Here is a 21,736-nt window from a genome sequence, read left to right on the forward strand (position 1 = left end):
TCTATATCAGTGGTGCTCAATATTTCAAGAATCATTGTCAAGAACCCCAAACATTTTCTGAATTTGACCACTGACCCCCATCTGAAAAAGTTTAGTTCCAGGAAGCCCCCAGGAGCAAAGATACTGTATGAGTTGAAAACGTTGGCTCTGAAAGAATACATATTCAAAGATTTGCACCACATTTTCACGATTTTTCAAAAAATTGCAGACCTACAAGCTCGAGTCGTAGCTCGCCTTGAGCTTGTAGATCTGCTATTTTTCAATAGCTAAAGTATAACATAATGCTTAGTTAAAGTTCCCGCTGAATGTTGGTGCTGAGCTTCTCTATACCTACAGTAGTAATGCTGTACTTGTTGTTAGTTATGGGGGAGTAGGCATAGAGGCGTCATCATAACAGTACAGTGAAGAGCCTGACTGAACTGTTGTTAGTTATGGGGGAGTAGGCATAGAGGCGTAATCATAACAGTACAGTGAAGAGCCTGACTGAACTGTTGTTAGTTATGGGGGAGTAGACATAGAGGCGTCGTCATAACAGTACAATGAAGAGCCTGACTGAACTGTTGTTAGTTATGGGGGAGTAGGCATAGAGGCGTCATCATAACAGTATAGTGAAGAGCCTGACTGAACTGTTGTTAGTTATGGGGGAGTAGACATAGAGGTGTCGTCATAACAGTACAATGAAGAGCCTGACTGAACTCTTGTTTGCATTGCTGGCTCTGGTTTTCATTACAGTATAATGATGCAATGCCCAAATATCTTTGAGTACTGCTTGCTGACAAATGTTTCTGTGTGTTTGTATACTATTGTGCGTGTGTTTGTGCGTGCGTTGTGCACGCTTTCACTGCAGTGCAATCATTTCTGGCTCTGTCTTTCCCTGTTCCCACTAGACTGTAAATTCTTCACCACAGCACGCACGCATGTGCGCGCGCGCGCTCGCACACACACACACACACACACACACACACACACACAGCCAGCTCCACTCAGTCAGTTTCATGACTACCCAGAACTCGATGCTTGGGACTGGGGTTTGATTTGTTGTTGTCGCATTGCTTCTATAATTTAAAGCCAAGCTGATAACTTGTTTTTCCTTCTCTCCCTCGTTCTGCCTTTTATTTTCTCTTCTGTGCTTAAAAACAAAAACACTTAATTTATTTCTTGTTCAGTGACATTTTCTCGTTATTTTCCTTTCTTTCTGCCTTCCCGTCGCCACAATTCCCCCTTCCCCCGCCTCCCTTCCTCTCTCACCCTCACCCTCTCTCTCTCCACACAACAAACCCTTTAGTTGTACGTTTTGTAGCAAAGGCTTCAATATCTCATGTGAGGGGAAGCCCTTTACTTGTACATACGTTTTGTGGCAAAAGCTTTGCTCCTTGCACTCTTCTTCCCTTTCTTTTTGAGGGGTGCAACCACTCCTATTAGCTACAGTATGTGTGTCCCTGGCTGGCTGTGTCCGAGCACGGAAATAGTGTTTGGTTGGTGTGTCACTATAGCACCAGTTTGACACACACACACACACACACACACATGATGATTTTGGGTGTGACCGTACAGTACAGTACAGTGACAGCGCAGTACAGTAGAGGGACCCCCACATGGTAACTCTGTCATTTCTCAACCATTTCGGTTGTGACGTGACACTAAAGCTGATTCTGATTCACCTGTCGCTACAGAAAGGTTTGAGGACCCTGGTGGTGGCGTGTCGCCACTTCAGCCCAGAGGAGTACACGGACGTCGACACGCGGCTGACCGCCGCGCGCACCGCTCTGCAGCAGCGGGAGGAGAGGCTGCAGGAGGCCTTCAGCTACGTAGAGAGAGACCTGCAGGTCCTGGGGGCCACGGGGGTGGAGGACAAGTAAGGGCCCTCATTTACAACACTTTACAGGCTCCTGGGGGCCACGGGTGGAGGACAATTAAGGACCCTCATTTACAACACTTTATCCTGGGGGCCACGGGTGGAGGACAATTAAGGACCCTCATTTACAACACTTTATCCTGGGGGCCACGGGGGTGGAGGACAAGTAAGGGCCCTCATTTACAACACTTTATCCTGGGGGCCACGGGGGTAGAGGACAAGTAAGGGCCCTCATTTACAACACTTTATCCTGGGGGCCACGGGGGTGGAGGACAAGTAAGGACCCTCATTTACAACACTTTATCCTGGGGGCCACGGGGGTAGAGGACAAGTAAGGGCCCTCATTTACAACACTTTACAGCAGAGGTGTCGAACTAAATTTGGGGCGAGGGCCGCATTGGTCAAAAGGTCACTTGATGGGGGCCACAACCAGTTACGCTCGATGTCTCAGTCAGTCACTGCTAGAATATATATATATATATATATATATATATATATATAAATATTCTGCTCCTGGGGGCCACGGGTGGAGGACAATTAAGGACCCTCATTTACAACACTTTTCAGGCATTGAGACCCTGTCCCACATTGCCCTGAAATTAATGATCAGGGCAAGACCCCATTTGAAAAGGACCCCCCGGTTTGACATGCAGAGGCTACTGACCCGCATTTAATGCCTTTTTTTTCCGCGGGCCACAAGGGGGCGCTAATTGGGGAACCCTGGCCTAGGGTCTCGGCTACCAAGTACCAAGTTGACGTCGGCCATACCACCCATGACCAAAATTTGCATTTAAACCCAAAATGTGAGACGTCAGAGGGGTTTACTAACAAAACGATAGGCCTGTGGTCGAATATGACATCAAGGCATCTGATATTGGTATTCAAAACATCCAAAGGTATTCTGGGGAACATACAGTCTCTCTCCCGTTCCCCCCACCCCCAGACTCCAGGACAAGGTCCAGGAGACCATCGAGGCCTTGCGTCTGGCGGGGATCAAGGTGTGGGTGCTGACGGGGGACAAGCACGAGACGGCGGTCAGCGTCAGCCTGTCGTGCGGACACTTCCACCGCACGATGAACATCCTGGAGCTGCTGAAGCAGACCGACCACAACGAGTGTGCCGAGCTGCTGAGCAGGTTCAACAGGAGGTACGCTACTGTGTGTGGACTGATAGGTCATCAACTCCCCACGGCTGTGCACCGATAGGTCATTTTGCATTAGAGTCGTAATGGGAATGAGTCAGGGCTGAGTGTTGCCATGGTGACCTAAAGATCCCCCTCCAGACATGAACACGCAAAGCGCCCGATGAAGAAACTTTATAATTTAAACTAGTAATGAGCAAGTCACATATTGTTCTCATTTTTAATTAACCCATCTAGAGTCTAGACCTAGGCCAAATCCAAATACGCCTTCTAAAGTTTTCTCTCTCCCTCTCTCTCCATCCCTCTCTCTCTCTCTCTCTCTCGCCCTCTCTCCATCCACCCCCCTCTCTCGCCCTCTCTCTCCATCCATATATCTCCCTCTCTCTCGCCCTCTCTCTCCATCCATCTATCTCCCTCCCTCTCCCTCTCTCCATCCACCCCTCCCTCTCTCCATCCATCTATCTCCCTCTCTCTCGCCCTCTCTCCATCCACCCCTCTCTCTCCAGGATAAAGGAGGACCATGTGATCCAGCATGGTCTGGTGGTGGACGGGGCCAGTCTGTCGTTAGCGCTGAGGAAGCATGAGAAGCTCTTCATGGAAGTGTGTAAGAGCTGTTGGGCCGTGCTGTGCTGCCGCATGGCCCCCCTGCAGAAAGCCAAGGTACGGGACCTGTCCTCCTGTCTCTGGGTAGAGAGAGGGCAGGAAGGCTGCTGTCCAACCAGCCTCCTCCTGTCTCTGGGTAGAGGGAGGGCAGGAAGGCTGCTGTCCAACCAGCCTCCTCCTGTCTCTGGGTAGAGAGACGATAGGAAGGCTGCTGTCCAACCAGCCTCCTCCTGTCTCTGGGTAGAGAAACGATAGGAAGGCTGTTGTCCAACCAGCCTCCTCCTGTCGCTGGGTAGAGAGGAGGTAGGAAGGCTGCTGTCCAACCAGCCTCCTCCTGTCTCTGGGTAGAGAGGAGGTAGGAAGGCTGCTGTCCAACCAGCCTCCTCCTGTCTCTGGGTAGAGAAACGATAGGAAGGCTGTTGTCCAACCAGCCTCCTCCTGTCTCTGGGTAGAGAGACGATAGGAAGGCTGTTGTCCAACCAGCCTCCTCCTGTCTCTGGGTAGAGAGGAGGTAGGAAGGCTGCTGTCCAACCAGCCTCCTCCTGTCTCTGGGTAGAGAGGAGGTAGGAAGGCTGCTGTCCAACCAGCCTCCTCCTGTCTCTGGGTAGAGAAACGATAGGAAGGCTGTTGTCCAACCAGCCTCCTCCTGTCTCTGGGTAGAGAGACGATAGGAAGGCTGTTGTCCAACCAGCCTCCTCCTGTCTCTGGGTAGAGAGAGGGCAGGAAGGTTGCTGTCCAACCAGCCTCCTCCTGTCTCTGGGTAGAGAGAGGGCAGGAAGGTTGCTGTCCAACCAGCCTCCTCCTGTCTCTGGGTAGAGAGACGATAGGAAGGCTGCTGTCCAACCAGCCTCCTCCTGTCTCTGGGTAGAGGGAGGGCAGGAAGGCTGCTGTCCAACCAGCCTCCTCCTGTCTCTGGGTAGAGAGACGATTGGAAGGTTGCTGTCCAACCAGCCTCCTCCTGTATCTGGGTAGAGAGACGATAGGAAGGTTGCTGTCCAACCAGCCTCCTCCTCCTGTCTCTGGGTAGAGAGGAGGTAGGAAGGCTGCTGTCCAACCAGCCTCCTCCTGTCTCTGGGTAGAGAAACGATAGGAAGGCTGTTGTCCAACCAGCCTCCTCCTGTCTCTGGGTAGAGAGACGATAGGAAGGCTGTTGTCCAACCAGCCTCCTCCTGTCTCTGGGTAGAGAGGAGGTAGGAAGGCTGCTGTCCAACCAGCCTCCTCCTGTCTCTGGGTAGAGAGGAGGTAGGAAGGCTGCTGTCCAACCAGCCTCCTCCTGTCTCTGGGTAGAGAAACGATAGGAAGGCTGTTGTCCAACCAGCCTCCTCCTGTCTCTGGGTAGAGAGACGATAGGAAGGCTGTTGTCCAACCAGCCTCCTCCTGTCTCTGGGTAGAGAGAGGGCAGGAAGGTTGCTGTCCAACCAGCCTCCTCCTGTCTCTGGGTAGAGAGAGGGCAGGAAGGTTGCTGTCCAACCAGCCTCCTCCTGTCTCTGGGTAGAGAGACGATAGGAAGGCTGCAGTCCAACCAGCCTCCTCCTGTCTCTGGGTAGAGGGAGGGCAGGAAGGCTGCTGTCCAACCAGCCTCCTCCTGTCTCTGGGTAGAGAGACGATTGGAAGGTTGCTGTCCAACCAGCCTCCTCCTGTCTCTGGGTAGAGGGAGGGCAGGAAGGCTGCTGTCCAACCAGCCTCCTCCTGTCTCTGGGTAGAGGGAGGGCAGGAAGGCTGCTGTCCAACCAGCCTCCTCCTGTCTCTGGGTAGAGAGACGATTGGAAGGTTGCTGTCCAACCAGCCTCCTCCTGTATCTGGGTAGAGAGACGATAGGAAGGTTGCTGTCCAACCAGCCTCCTCCTCCTGTCTCTGGGTAGAGAGGAGGTAGGAAGGTTGCTGTCCAACCAGCCTCCTCCTGTCTCTGGGTAGAGGGACGGCAGGAAGGCTGTTGTCCAACCAGCCTCCTCCTGTCTCTGGGTAGAGGGACGGCAGGAAGGCTGTTGTCCAACCAGCCTCCTCCTGTCTCTGGGTAGAGAGACGATTGGAAGGCTGTTGTCCAACCAGCCTCCTCCTCCTGTCTCTGGGTAGAGAGACGATAGGAAGGCTGCTGTCCAACCAGCCTCCTCCTGTCTCTGGGTAGAGAGACGATTGGAAGGCTGTTGTCCAACCAGCCTCCTCCTCCTGTCACTGGGTAGAGAGGAGGTAGGAAGGTTGCTGTCCAACCAGCCTCCTCCTGTCTCTGGGTAGAGGGACGGCAGGAAGGCTGTTGTCCAACCAGCCTCCTCCTGTCTCTGGGTAGAGGGACGGCAGGAAGGCTGTTGTCCAACCAGCCTCCTCCTGTCTCTGGGTAGAGAGACGATTGGAAGGCTGTTGTCCAACCAGCCTCCTCCTCCTGTCTCTGGGTAGAGAGACGATAGGAAGGCTGCTGTCCAACCAGCCTCCTCCTGTCTCTGGGTAGAGAGACGATTGGAAGGCTGTTGTCCAACCAGCCTCCTCCTCCTGTCACTGGGTAGAGAGACGATAGGAAGGCTGTTGTCCAACCAGCAACCAGAGAAATAAGCAACCAGGCTAGGTCTGTGAAAACTAGCCCAAAAGAAGCGACTAGTCCAGTGGTTCCCACAGTGGGGTCCGGGGACCCCCAGGGGTCCTTGAGGGAGTTCCAGGGGCTCCCCAGCTAAATTATATTTTGGAACCAAATGTTCAGGTCAGTTTGGTTCCATTTGGTTCCATCTGTGATGTGGTTGTCTTGTGTTCAGGTGGTGCGTCTGATAAAAACGTCCCCAGAGAAACCCATCACGTTGGCTATCGGTGACGGAGCCAATGATGTCAGTATGATACAGGAAGCCCATGTGGGCATAGGTACGCATGCACACACACACACACACACACACACACACACACACACACACACACACACATATATATATATATACTGTATAGACACCCAATTGTTTTATAGCAGGATTTCATTGTGTGTGTGTGTGTGTGTGTGTGTGTGTGTGTGTGTGTGTGTGTGTGTGTGTGTGTGTGTGTGTGTCTTCTAACAGGTATTATGGGTAAGGAGGGTCGTCAGGCCGTGAGAAACAGTGACTATGCAATAGCCAGGTTTAAATTCCTGGCTAAACTCCTGCTGGTCCACGGCCACTTCTACTACATCAGAATAGCTACGCTTGTACAGTACTTTTTCTACAAGGTACAGTACTACAGACTCCGCCTCCCTTTATATTACTTTCATTTCTGACAATAAACCAAAACCAACCATATTATATCTATGTTGACATATTGTTTGCAGTATATTTAATATGAATTGTTTTGTAAATAATAAGTGTATTGTTTGGATACATATTGATTGTATAGAGCGTCGCAGTCCCGCCCCCTCGAGACACCCGGAAAATAATTCCCTGTTCATTTTCCTCATAGACTTTTCAAAAAGTATTTATTTAAAGACGTTTAACGCCGCGGACAAAGCCAACTGGAGTTGTGACAAATCATGACAATAAACACAATGTCTTGTGAATAATTAGGAAGAAGAAAAGAAACGCAGGATACAACACTTTTTGTTTTGTTTTTCTTCTTACAAATTGTTTGATCGGCCCAAAACATTGTGTTCATTGTCATGATTTGTCACGACTCGAGTCGGCCGCTTTGTCCTGCAGCGTAACCGTCTTTAAATAAATACTTTTTGAAAAGTCTATGAGGAAAATTAACGGGGAATTATTTTCCGGGTCTCTCGTCGTCATGACTGCGACGCTCTATAGGATAAGGATAGGCAAAGAATAAGCACTGTGCTTCAGCCCTTTTCAATCATTGAATTTGTATTCTGCGTCTGATTTGGATGGACATGCACATTTCTGATGTGTTTTTGATTTGACAAGGACCGAAATAAAGCATGCATTCATTCATTCATTTCTTCATTTATTAATTCATGTAATGACGGGGATATGAAATGATACCTGTGTCGTATAGTCCTATAGTTTAGTTTTTATACATTCCAATGTGCAAAAAATGCTCAACTATACTCAAAATAATTCTATAATGTGTCTATACTCAGTGGATAATACATTCATAGTAACATTAATTGCCCCTGGCACTGGGTTCTACATTCATAGTAGCAGTAATTGCCCCTGGCTCTGGGTTCTACATGTCATTGTAACCAATAGCCAGTGTTGCACTTTACGCCTCAACCAACTCTTTACGTGTCAACATGTGTCCCTGTTCTCTAGAATGTGATTGTAATGTTGTCTCCTTGTCTCTTTTTAGAATGTGTGTTTTATCACACCCCAGTTTTTATACCAGTTCTTCTGTCTGTTTTCACAACAAGTAAGTCTCTGTATGTGTCTTTCTTAACCCCCCTCCCCTTCATCTCTCTCCATCTCTCTCTCTCTCTCTCTCTCTCTCTGTCCCCCTCCCAATCTCTCTTTTACCACCTCTCTCTCTGTTTGATGTCGTACAGTATCTCGTTGTCAGACCTTTTTTATTTATTATTATACCCTAAGCCAAGATTTAAAAAATAATCCCCAGTAATCATTTGATTTGAATCTGTAGCTGCCCCCTGTACTCGAGTACAGCTGATCTAACTAATGATTTGATGTAATCCACTTAATTGCTTGTATTATGCACTGGATGCAAAACGTTGTGGCTGGTTATCTCTCTGCTGAGGGAGGACTCAGACTAGGGTCCTGGGGGAGGGACACAGGTCCACTCTGGGTATCTATGACACAGCGTTCACGTGTCATCATGAACGTGTGCAATGATAGTCAACGGACCAGCGAGTTCATGTGTTTGGGTCCAAACTGCAATACCAAATCCGGCCACTATGTCCATTTCGCCTCAGGGTTTCCTCCGGGTGCCGTCTCTATTAATATATACCCTTAAAGGGGGAGTGTCACAGCCCGAGATTAACATTGCTGATAAGGTACATCACGTGGTCTGAATGAAAACAATTTCAAACGACACGTGACTATATCTCAGGCTCTGACGTGACCTAGCATCTAGCCGAGCTGAGTGGCTAGCGCACTAAAGGCTAATGGTTTTGAGGTAACCTTTTGCGTCATACTAGGTGAAAGTATAATAAAAAAAATTATTTTATTGCTCGGAAATCTTCCTTACAATGACATTGAGTTGTTGCACTGAACTGAACTGAACTGTTGCATAATCGCAATTTCGCGTGACTAGTCCGTCTGAAGCCCACCACACACCGGCTGCGAAGTCCCCCGTGTGTGTGAGAGAGAGAGAGAGAGAGAGACCGCCCCTATATCGGTGTGTGTGTGTGTGTGTGTGTGTGTGTGTGTGTGTGAGAGAGAGAGAGAGAGAGAGAGAGAGGGGTGGACTCAGGTTAGGCCGGCGCAGTTTTGCTAGAGTAGTCACAGGCAGTGGTAACGTTACGTGAAGCTCCAGGGCTCCGTGAGCCCTGTTCAGCACTTAGCCGGCTGAGGGCGTGTCAGCGGGGGGAGACAGATAGACAAGATAGGTACGATGGAACCCGTCACGCGAAATTGCGATTATGCAACAGTTCACCCTAAAACTTACACGTAAACTCAATATCATTCTAAAGAAGATTTTAGAGCAAAAAAATATTTTTTCCACCAAACTTTTACCCAGCTATGAAGCTAAAAGTGACCTCAAAACCACTAGCATGAGTTGATAGCCACTAGGAACGCTAACTCGCAGAGCCCAGAGCCGCTCTGACATTTAGACCAGATACAAGATCAATTTCATTGGTCAAATTGAGCTGGCCCGACTTTACGTCACAATCTAGATGCTAGTTTTAATAGCCTTAATAGCTTCCCGAGGGGCGTGTCAGTCCCGCTTTAAGCTGAAAACACGCATTTGACGTCCAGGAATGTCCATGGCAGTCAAAGTGTTGGATTTGATATGACGTCCAATGGGTGGCATGAGGCAATGTGTTGTAATCTATTCAACTTTATACAATCTGTATACAGGATATTATCGTTGGTACAGTAACGTGTATAATCAGTGTTAATGTAACGTGTCTCTTTGTGTTCGTTGCAGACTCTGTATGACAGCGTCTATCTGACGCTGTACAACATCTGTTTCACCTCTCTGCCCATCCTGGTGTACAGCCTGTTTGAACAGCTGGTTCATCCACACGTGCTGCAGAGCAAACCTGTCCTGTACAGGTGAGCCTCTCTGAACCCTGCTTTCCATCTGCTGCTGTAGCACTCACTGTCTGGCACTGTAGTTGTATTTATATATTGTTGCTATCGGGCAGAAATATATCTCCATATTCATAACTTGTTTGTGTTTTTTTCGGAAATTAACGCCCAACTTGGTCACACGAAAGCGTCAACAGTAGCAGATCCACGAGCATAGCGCCGTATTTTGAGGATCTGATACTTTTGATACATTTTAATCTGAATCCTGAAAAGTAATGTTAGGTTTCCACCTGACAGGGACGGTATAGTAATGAGTGCTTGTCAGCAGGCATAATTCTATTTAAGCCACTAAAGTCTAATTTTACCGCTTTCCTTGCAACAACAAAGCTGCTGCTCTCCCACAATCTGTCTGTGACAGGCTGTCTGCCCCACACTGAATACTATCGCCATTTTATTTCATTGTGTCAACCAAATCCTCCATTAGAGATCGTATTAATGCGAACTAGATTCAACGTACTGTTACCACCTTCAATAATAATGATAATAATAATAATAGTCTTTATTGTCTCCACATCATATATTTTCTTTGTCATGGACACTTGTTGTGTTTCAGGGACATCAGTAGGAACTCTCTGCTGTCCTTCCAGAGGTTTATTTTCTTGTTGTGTTTCAGGGACATCAGAGGTTTATTTTCATTGTGTGTGTTTCGGGGACATCAGTAGGAACTCTCTGCTGTCCTTCCAGAGGTTTATTTTCTTGTTGTGTTTCAGGGACATCAGAGGTTTATTTTCATTGTGTGTGTTTCGGGGACATCAGTAGGAACTCTCTGCTGTCCTTCCAGAGGTTTATTTTCTTGTTGTGTTTCAGGGACATCAGAGGTTTATTTTCATTGTGTGTGTTTCGGGGACATCAGTAGGAACTCTCTGCTGTCCTTCAAGAGGTTTATTTTCTTGTTGTGTTTCAGGGACATCAGTAGGAACTCTCTGCTGTCCTTCCAGAGGTTTATTTTCTTGTTGTGTTTCAGGGACATCAGTAGGAACTCTCTGCTGTCCTTCAAGAGGTTTATTTTCTTGTTGTGTTTCAGGGACATCAGTAGGAACTCTCTGCTGTCCTTCAAGAGGTTTATTTTCTTGTTGTGTTTCAGGGACATCAGTAGGAACTCTCTGCTGTCCTTCCAGAGGTTTATTTTCTTGTTGTGTTTCAGGGACATCAGAGGTTTATTTTCATTGTGTGTGTTTCGGGGACATCAGTAGGAACTCTCTGCTGTCCTTCCAGAGGTTTATTTTCTTGTTGTGTTTCAGGGACATCAGTAGGAACTCTCTGCTGTCCTTCAAGAGGTTTATTTTCTTGTTGTGTTCAGGGACATCAGTAGGAACTCTCTGCTGTCCTTCCAGAGGTTTATTTTCATTGTGTGTGTTTCAGGGACATCAGTAGAAACTCTCTGCTGTCCTTCCAGAGGTTTATTTTCATTGTGTGTGTTTCAGGGACATCAGTAGAAACTCTCTGCTGTCCTTCAAGAGGTTTATTTTCATTGTGTGTGTTTCAGGGACATCAGTAGAAACTCTCTGCTGTCCTTCCAGAGGTTTATTTTCATTGTGTGTGTTTCAGGGACATCAGTAGAAACTCTCTGCTGTCCTTCCAGAGGTTTATTTTCATTGTGTGTGTTTCAGGGACATCAGTAGGAACTCCCTGCTGTCCTTCCAGAGGTTTATTTTCTTTGTGTTGTGTTTCAGGGACATCAGTAGGAACTCTCTGCTGTCCTTCAAGAGGTTCATGTACTGGACCTTCCTGGCCTTCTGTCATGCCTTTGTCTTCTTCTTCGGGTCGTATATACTGATGGAGGACACCACGCTCATGGGAAACGGACAGGTGTGTGTAGTTAGTTATGTAGTAAACATCGGCTTTTATTCTGACTTTATGTTTTTCAAGAATGCGCTCTATTCTTATTAACGCATTTAGGGGAACTCCTTTTTTCTTTTTTTCGGGAATGACCTCAATTGTCCAAAGGAAACAGTTGTTTAACCTTTTTAGAATCGGCCTCAATCCTAAATGCGTTAAGTCACTCTCTTGTCTGCTTTCTGACAGTCTGGGTGTGTGTTTTATCTATTCTGTTTGCCAGTGTGTGTTTTGTGGCCAGGTTATATAGCGATGTTGCTCTCCGTGTCTCTCTTACGTTGGCTTCTCCTCCTATCTACAGTCCCATTCTGTTGGTCTGTTCCAGGCTGACTTCTATAGGTACCTTTCCAAACCTTTCATGTGAAAGGTACCTCTGGAAGCCTGCGTCGTCTCCACTGAACTCCCTCCTCTCCCCTGAACTTGCAGTTTGGGATGTCAAACCTTCTGTCTGTCACCGTTGGCACTAGTTTGGGGATTCCAAACCTCTTTTGTTCTCGACTCCTGTTGCTCTTTTATTTTCTCGCACGTCTTGTTATTCGTCCTTGTTTTTTTGTTCACATTAATGTCTTCTTCTCCTCCTTTCTTTCTTCTACGCTGTGCATGTCTTCAGATCTTGCGAGCTAACAGCCAGCTGGTAAGATTGAGATCATTTCTCTGGTTGAATCACTTTCTGTCCTCGTGTTTTCCTTCACATAATTGTAATTTATCTTTTATATATACTGGAATTGTCGCGCGCTCCAGTCTAGGAAATAATAATAATAATAATAAATAAACAAAAAAATCATGCACCTGCCACCCAATATGCATTGCACTGTGCCACGTGATTGGCTAATGGCTAATTGCCTTCCCGGAGCCACACCGGAGTGTGGTTGGCTGCAGAGAGGAAAGGAAATGGGGCAGAGATCATAAATATGACAGAAATGGTAGGGAGCAATGTCAATAGCGCGGCACAAAGCTGACGTGCGTTATGGACCTGATGGCTACTGACGTGTGGTAAACATAGCAATGGAAAGTGGGCTCAGACAGTGATAACGGCTGCATGATAACGGCTGCATGATAACGTCCGCCCACTTCTCACTTGTAAGATAAGAAGATATCATTTTAAAGACTTTCAGTTCAGTAGAACAGACTGTATTTCTATAATGATGTAATTCTACACTTCCTCAGCATTTCTTTTTATTATTATTATTATTATTATTTAACAGTTTTTTTTATGTGGTGTAGGTGTTCGGGAACTGGACATTTGGCACGTTGGTCTTCACCGTCATGGTCATCACTGTCAACCTAAAGGTACAGTACATTACAGTGCTCTATGGTCCTAAAACAAGTGTCCATAATACTAAAACAAACAGTTGTTCAGTCCCTTCAAATTATCCATAATGGTTAGTATAATACCAGTAAGACGCGCAAACGCGGGAAGCGAACGCAGCTGAGACCCTGCAGATCATGTCTGTCTGTCTGTCTGTGTGTCTGTCCCGCTGTTACTGTATATGTGGACCTGGCCCCTTTTGTGTCCATATATGGAGCTGAGTGATTGCTGATGCAACACACTCCATATTTGGACGTATAGCGGGACAGACACACACACACAGACAGACAGACACACAGACAGACATGATCTGCTAGGTCTCATAGTAAGTGCTCACTGCGTTCGCAATCATTCATGTAACGGCCGGGCTACACCGGGCGATTTTGTGTCCGTTTACGCGTATACGCACACACAAGCACACACGCTTTTAGGTGTGCGTACACGGGGCTCACATGAGCACATAGACGCGCGCGAAAAGCCTGGTGTAGCCTGGCCTGTCTTGTGTCGTGTCCAGAACTGTTACTTCAAGGGGAAAGGCCCGCTCTACTCTGACAGTCTTATAATGTTCCAGGCGTGTGCGCTGGGTGCAGATTCAAAGGGAACATATAGAAAATGAATAAAATATGCACTCTCAGTGGAGTAAGAGTCTTTGTTTAATAATGATAGTGCTCCGCATGCAGCAGCAGTCATACCAGACAGACAAACGCATTTCGGCGCGCAGGCCTTCGTCAGTGTCAACATTGTTACACTGTCTGGTATGACTGCTGCTGCCGAGCACTATCATTATTAAACAAAGACTCTTACTCGACTGAGAGTGCGGATTTTATTCAGAACTGTTACTTTTCAGGATTAAAATTTAAAAAAAACGGCTATGGTAGCAGAGCTTGCAAATCTGCTACTTTTTCTGCTGTAGTGTGATCAAGTAGGGCATTATTAATTAACTCTGGGGGAGCCCAGGTTCGAACTGGCAACCTTGTGGTTACCATCCATCCAGCCACTCTACCCCTGAGCCACGGCCGCCCTGTGATAAGAGGTTTCTGCCCGACAGCAACGGACGACATACCCAACAACATGTCTGTTCAGTGTTCACAGAGACATACACAACAACATGTCTGTTCAGTGTTCACAGAGACATACCCAACAACATGTCTGTTCAGTGTTCACAGAGACATACCCAACAACATGTCTGTTCAGTGTTCACAGAGACATACCCAACAACATGTCTGTTCAGTGTTCACAGAGACATACACAACAACATGTCTGTTCAGTTTCCACAGAGACATACCCAACAACATGTCTGTTCAGTGTTTACAGAGACATACCCAACAACATGTCTGTTCAGTGTTCACAGAGACATACCCAACAACATGTCTGTTCAGTGTTCACAGAGACATACACAACAACATGTCTGTTCAGTGTTCACAGAGACATACCCAACAACATGTCTGTTCAGTGTTCACAGAGACATACCCAACAACATGTCTGTTCAGTGTTCACAGAGACATACCCAACAACATGTCTGTTCAGTGTTCACAGAGACATACACAACAACATGTCTGTTCAGTGTTCACAGAGACATACCCAACAACATGTATGTTCAGTGTTCACAGAGACATACCCAACAACATGTCTGTTCAGTGTTCACAGAGACATACACAACAACATGTCTGTTCAGTGTTCACAGACATACCCAACAACATGTCTGTTCAGTGTTCACAGACATACACAACAACATGTCTGTTCAGTGTTCACAGAGACATACCCAACAACATGTCTGTTCAGTGTTCACAGAGACATACCCAACGACATGTCTGTTCAGTGTTCACAGCACCGAGCGGTAATATTCAGAATGTTGAAATGTCTGCAGCCGTGCTGTCACTGTGGATGATAATCATGATACAGTGGCTTGCAGAAGAGCATCTCTCTGTGGGGCCGAGCCAGCAGCACGCTGCATAGCAGAGAGATGAAGATGTACGATATGAAGTCACTGCTGAGGTGTTTGTATGATGTCAGCGGCCATTAGCTGCAACAAGACTTGTTCATTAGTCGCAGGCCATGTAGCGGTCAAGGTCTTTTTTTATACAGAACCGTAGGTGTATTGATCCATAAATCAGGCATTACAATACATCTCTCTCTCTCTCCTTCTGTGTGTGTGTGTGTGTGTGTGTGTGTGTGTGTGTGTGTGTGTGTGTGTGTGTGTGTGTGTGTGTGGTAACAGTTGGCGTTGGAGACCCATTTCTGGACGTGGATGAACCATTTTGTGACTTGGGGCTCAATAGCTTTCTATTTTATCTTCTCCCTTTTCTACGGAGGAATCATCTGGTGAGAAGGATCACATCTTGTATGTCTTGATGTATAGAACCTATTTTGTTGTACAAGATGTTGCTTTAGGAACCGACAGGTGCTACGGATTTAATACATCTTTAAAATGTCAGCACAGCCATAATTCACAGTTGAGTTTGGGGGTGGAGTTTGATGTGTTGCCTGCCACCCTTAGCGAAACACACTACACTATACACACTATTGCATGGTGAAGCCGATGTTAACATTCACTTTGAATGGTGGTGTTGGCGCTATACCGCCCCGGACGAGCCCCCAATTCATGTTATGCACCAGTCTAGGGGTCTGATACATAACATAAAAATATGACGCTCCCGCCTTCCCCAACTCCCATGCAGCCACTCAAACAGTTACAGGTGAAAAAGCAAATATATATTTATTAACAAAAATAAGTATTACAAGTAGGGGTGCGGTTCGTAACGTATTATCAAAAGGAAAAGGTTTCAAGGCAACTGATGAGCAATGTAAAATAAGTAAAAAAGAACTAGAACCAAAATATCATCTTACCTAACGAAAACAAAACACCAAAGCTTACCTCAATTAACATAAACGGAGCTTAACATGAAACGGAACTCAAATTCACCTAATCAGAATCGGACAGGAAAGCAAACAAACTCATATCAACGAAACATAATCAAATACCCCCCCTCCCCCCAGGCCCTTCCTCCACACCCAGGACATGTACTTCGTCTTCGTCCAGCTGCTGTCCAGCGGCTCGGCCTGGATGGCCATCATCATCATCATCATCCTCTGCCTCTTCCCCGACGTGGTGAAGAAGGTGTTCTACAGACACCTGCAGCCCACCAGCACCCAGAGGAGCCAGGTAGGACATGATGATGACTATTATAGACACCTGCAGCCCACCTGCAGCACCCAGAGGAGCCAGGTAGGACATGATGATGACTATTATAGACACCTGCAGCCCACCTGCAGCACCCAGAGGAGCCAGGTAGGACATGATGATGACTATTATAGACACCTGCAGCACCCAGAGGAGCCAGGTAGGACATGATGATGACTATTATATACACCTGCAGCCCACCTGCAGCACCCAGAGGAGCCAGGTAGGACATGATGATGACTATTATAGACACCTGCAGCCCACCAGCAGCACCCAGAGGAGCCAGGTAGGACATGATGATGACTATTATAGACACCTGCAGCCCACCTGCAGCACCCAGAGGAGCCAGGTAGGACATGATGATGACTATTATAGACACCTGCAGCCCACCAGCAGCACCCAGAGGAGCCAGGTAGGACATGATGATGACTATTATATACACCTGCAGCCCACCTGCAGCACCCAGAGGAGCCAGGTAGGACATGATGATGACTATTATAGACACCTGCAGCCCACCAGCAGCACCCAGAGGAGCCAGGTAGGACATGATGATGACTATTATATACACCTGCAGCCCACCTGCAGCACCCAGAGGAGCCAGGTAGGACATGATGATGAATATTACAGACACCTGCAGCCCACCTGCAGCACCCAGAGGAGCCAGGTAGGACATGATGATGACTATTATAGACACCTGCAGCCCACCTGCAGCACCCAGAGGAGATGATGACTAGTCACAGTTTAGACATGTAGCAGAAGGTCTTAGTCCAGAGCCAAGTAGGACATGATGATAACTATTTACAATGTAGGCATTTAGCAGAAGCTCTCAGTAACTATTCCGTCTAACAGTGGAATAACAGCAGATGGAGAGAGATCATGTAAAGAGAAGTGGGCCGGGAGGATGCATGTCTGGTATACAGATGGATGGAGGATCATGTCTGGTACAGATACAGGGGGATGGATGGAAGAAGGGAGGAGATAGAGTGGTTGTCAGATAGAGGGTAAAGAGGTCAAGGCTTTGCAGGGTTAAAAATATCACTGGATTCCCAAAAGTGTCACAATGCCCCCCCCCCCCCCACACACACACACACAATGGGCCTCATTCATGAAATATCAGGATCAGATGTGGTCTTTAAGTGTACTTAGGAGCATTTACAAAAACATTGTGACTCTCTCTCTCTCTCTGTCTCTCTCTCTGTCTCTCTCTCTGTCTGTCTCTCTCTCTAATCTGATTGTGTTCTCGGTACAATCAAAATGGATTAATGTTTGGGAACATACAAGAAGACATTAGGTCACTGGCTTCTCCTTAGTATTGCACTTTTGCTAAATCGATTTCAGTGCAGCCATATCTAATTTAAATCAGTTAAAGTACAGCCATATCTCATATGAAACTAAACGTTTCAGATCGGGAACAGAAAGCAATCAACATCTGGTACACTGGGGGGGGGGGGGGGGGGGGTGTACACACACACACAGCGCATTTTATACTAGCGGTGACAAAAGCCAGGAAAACATCCAAGTGTAGCCGTAGCTGCCAAGTGGTCGTTGAAGTGTTGCTCAAGCCGCACTGCGTAAATGAAAAAGGATAGGGAATAAATAGCAACTGGTTTCTGTCTCTAAGGAGCAGGACTTGTTGGGGGAGAGAGAGAGAGAGAGAGAGAGAAGGGTGGAAACTGCAACAAAACATCGATTGACGCTTCACTGCGTCATTGGAACGCCGGAAAACGTTGAAGCCGGCTCAACTTTTTTTCTTTTTCTTTTTTGAGTGGTGCAACCACTCCAAGGAACCGCAATGTCCGTCCTAAACTATGTGACTATGTTTAGAGTACCAGTAGGGGCAAAAGTGACGCTGTTGTGCCAGAAACAGAGAGAGAGAGAGAGATAGTGTTGCACTGTTGCCTGCTAATTACAGAGAGAGAGAGGGAGAGGGGAGTTGCACCACTCAGTTCACACGGGTGTGATTTTTTGGAGCAGCACACCCATCACACGCACTCACTCACGCACGCACACGCACACGCACACACACACACACACACACACACACTTTGCCTGAGGAAGAGCTAGATACTTGATGTTGGCATAATATGATTACCTGCACGATCCAGTATACAGACTTTTATCTCTCCATTTTAACATCTGTCCAGCACCTTGGACTGTATTATACTGTAGTTTGGATGTGCGTGCCTGTGTGCAAACCAGCAGAGAGATTATCCAAACACGGATAAAGCTCATATACTTTTCTTCCCGTCTTTTATCTTGCATTGAATTAACCCTGTTTCTCCTTCCAACTGTGTTGTTGTTTCTAACCTACTGTATGTCTCCTTCTGTCCTCTTTGTGTGTGTGTGTGGGTGTCGGGCGCTATCCTATACTTTGTTTCCCTCTCCAAATGTGTGTGTGTGTGTGTGTGTGTGTGTGGTCGCTGTGTGTAGAAGTACTCCAACCGTGAGCCGATAGGCGACGACTTCATCGCTCTGCAGCCTCTGTCCAGAGCCAAGGGCCAGCTGGGCAGGATTAGGTAGAGGGGCCTAAATACACTGTGTTACGTTGTAGAGGGGCCCAAATACACTGTGTTACGTTGTAGAGGGGCCCAAATACACTGTGTTACGCGTTGTAGAGGGGCCCAAATACACTGTGTTACGTTGTAGAGGGGCCTAAATACACTGTGTTACGTTGTAGAGGGGCCCAAATACACTGTGTTACGCGTTGTAGAGGGGCCCAAATACACTGTGTTACGTTGTAGAGGGGCCTAAATACACTGTGTTACGTTGTAGAGGGGCCTAAATACACTGTGTTACGTTGTAGAGGGGCAGGGCTCGAAATAGCGACCATTTTGGTCGCAAATGCGCCTGAATTTTAATCTGTGCGATCTCAAAATATAACTGGGCGCACCAGTGCTACTGCATATAATTACTGTAGTGCGACCAAAACGATCGCGACCGAAAGTGTCGCGGGCCGGTTCCCTCCCGCGAGATGATTTAAACTTGTAGAGCATAAAGATCTGAGCATGTAAAAAAAAAAGTAAGTTCCTAGTCCATTCCTGTCCAGAGTTATGATTGTTTAAAGAAATATCTCCTTGGCTTCTTCTACTTCCTCTAACCTCCCGTCAGTCCGTGGACTGATTGGGTGATCAACATCAGCTGGACCTGAGGTCCTCAGCTGTGAGAGACAACAAAAGGGCTCAATTGAATGGAATGTGTGGAGTCACACACACATTTATGATGACGTTATGAAAATAACTTCTCATAAATATATACAGTAGGCCTATATATATATATATATATATATATATATATATATTTTTTTTTTACTTCAATCAAAAAGCAGGCCTACATAAAACAAAGGGTTTTGTAGCCATTTACAAATTCAGAAATTATAGCAGAGACAGTATTTAGAATTTAATTATATTTTCAACTGGTTTATTGCCACAAAAATAGCATCTCATACCAACTGGCTTGTAGGCCAGTGGTTCCCAAAGTGGGGTCCGGGGATCCCTAGGGGTCCTCGGTTAAACGATAGTTAGGAACCAAATGGACCCTTATGGGTCTGAAACTCTGAGAGTGTACTACATACTATGGGTAAACCAATTTCACTGTACATTTGTACACTCAGTTAAATTAACTTAGATTTTATGGGTCCCAGAGATAGAAATGGGGAACGGTAGCCTAATTCAGGTCAAACTGGGGGTCCTTGAAATGTAAATAACTGAAAATCACTGCTAGAGCCGTAAAAATCTTCTCATATGGGGGTCCCTGGCATATATTTTCAAATGGGGGTCCGTGGGCTAATGAGTGTCAATTTGAGGGTGCTTGACATGAAAAATGTTGGGAACCACTGCTGTAGGCTACAAGTGTAATAATAATGAATGTAAAAAATCGATTACATATTGGTGCTCGTAACATTTTGGTGGGTGCTCCTAATTTTTTTCTGGTGCTCCTTCATTCTGAATTTGGGAGCACCAGTGCTACCAAGTAAAAAAGTTAATTTCGAGCCCTGAGGGGCCCCCCACTGTAGAGCGTACATGTACACATCTTGTTACCGGGGCAGACCGGGGGGGGGGGGGGGATCCTACGATCGTACTACAGCGTCAAAAGTAGCAGATCAGCAATTACATGCATTCCAGGTTTCAAGCTTGTCGCTCTGCTGCTTTTTCTACTTTTAAATTTGAATCCTGAAAAGTAACGTTTTTAATACGATCTCCTGGGTATAAATCTAACGTCTTGCACTTGATTTATACTCCATCGTATGACATTAAATACTCTTTATGAGCAGGTGGATCGGCTTACTGTATATTCTGCATGTATAAATCAGACTTCCTTGCTCTATTTACATTTTGTTCTGGTTTCTTATCCATCTCTTACCGACTAAAATGAACGCTCCTATTGGTCAGATCCTGACCCAGAGAGAGACCAGCGTCCTTTCTCATCCACTTGACTTAGATCCGTGACTTGTGCCTTAACCCATTCTGGTGTTAGCATTATGTTATGCTTTATCTACAAGCTCATAGCGCGCCACCAAGTGGCACGCTACGAGCTTGTAGGTCTGCTATTTTTGAAAAATTGAAGAGCGACTGACATAGAAGATTTTTTTTTTTAGAATCTGATCTCAGGTCAGAATGGAAAACTGTCAGGATGTAGAAGACATTTTTTGAATCTGATCTCAGGTCAGGATGGAAAACTGTCAGGATGTAGAAGACATTTTTAGAATCTGATCTCAGGTCAGAATGGAAAACTGTCAGGATGTAGAAGACATTTTTAGAATCTGATCTCAGGTCAGAATGGAAAACTGTCAGGATGTAGAAGACATTTGTAGAATCTGATCTCAGGTCAGAATGGAAAACTGTCAGGATGTAGAAGATATTTTTAGAATCTGATCTCAGGTCAGAATGGAAAACTGTCAGGATGTAGAAGATATTTTTAGAATCTGATCTCAGGTCAGAATGGAAAACTGTCAGGATGTAGGAGACATTTATAGAATCTGATCTCAGGTCAGGATGTAGGAGACATTTATAGAATCTGATCTCAGGTCAGGATGTAGGAGACATTTTTAGAATCTGATCTCAGGTCAGGATGTAGGAGACATTTTTAGAATCTGATCTCAGGTCAGGATGTAGGAGACATTTATAGAATCTGATCTCAGGTCAGGATGTAGGAGACATTTTTAGAATCTGATCTCAGGTCAGGATGTAGGAGACATTTATAGAATCTGATCTCAGGTCAGGATGTAGGAGACATTTATAGAATCTGATCTCAGGTCAGGATGTAGGAGACATTTTTAGAATCTGATCTCAGGTCAGGATGTAGGAGACATTTTTAGAATCTGATCTCAGGTCAGGATGTAGGAGACATTTTTAGAATCTGATCTCAGGTCAGGATGTAGGAGACATTTTTAGAATCTGATCTCAGGTCAGGATGTAGGAGACATTTATAGAATCTGATCTCAGGTCAGGATGTAGGAGACATTTTTAGAATCTGATCTCAGGTCAGGATGTAGGAGACATTTATAGAATCTGATCTCAGGTCAGGATGTAGGAGACATTTATAGAATCTGATCTCAGGTCAGGATGTAGGAGACATTTATAGAATCTGATCTCAGGTCAGGATGTAGGAGACATTTTTAGAATCTGATCTCAGGTCAGGATGTAGGAGACAT

The 21,736-nt window shown here is 46.2% G+C and overlaps 1 protein-coding gene across 1 annotated transcript in view; it reads left to right on the forward strand.

Moving 5' to 3' along the window:
- Positions 1–21,736, forward strand: part of atp11b (ATPase phospholipid transporting 11B) — a 78,749-nt gene that overhangs the window by 37,982 nt on the left and 19,031 nt on the right. The window contains exons 18-28 of the mRNA XM_080770981.1: positions 1,674–1,855; positions 2,799–3,002; positions 3,503–3,656; positions 6,341–6,443; positions 6,632–6,777; positions 7,845–7,904; positions 9,597–9,724; positions 11,434–11,569; positions 12,821–12,886; positions 15,124–15,227; positions 15,903–16,068. Coding sequence (XP_080627107.1) covers positions 1,674–1,855; positions 2,799–3,002; positions 3,503–3,656; positions 6,341–6,443; positions 6,632–6,777; positions 7,845–7,904; positions 9,597–9,724; positions 11,434–11,569; positions 12,821–12,886; positions 15,124–15,227; positions 15,903–16,068 — 1,449 coding nt within the window. The remainder of the gene's footprint in view (positions 1–1,673; positions 1,856–2,798; positions 3,003–3,502; positions 3,657–6,340; positions 6,444–6,631; positions 6,778–7,844; positions 7,905–9,596; positions 9,725–11,433; positions 11,570–12,820; positions 12,887–15,123; positions 15,228–15,902; positions 16,069–21,736) is intronic.

The sequence above is a fragment of the Protomyctophum bolini genome (assembly GCF_963924005.1).
Source record: "Protomyctophum bolini genome assembly, chromosome: 8".
Classification (NCBI taxonomy): domain Eukaryota; kingdom Metazoa; phylum Chordata; class Actinopteri; order Myctophiformes; family Myctophidae; genus Protomyctophum; species Protomyctophum bolini.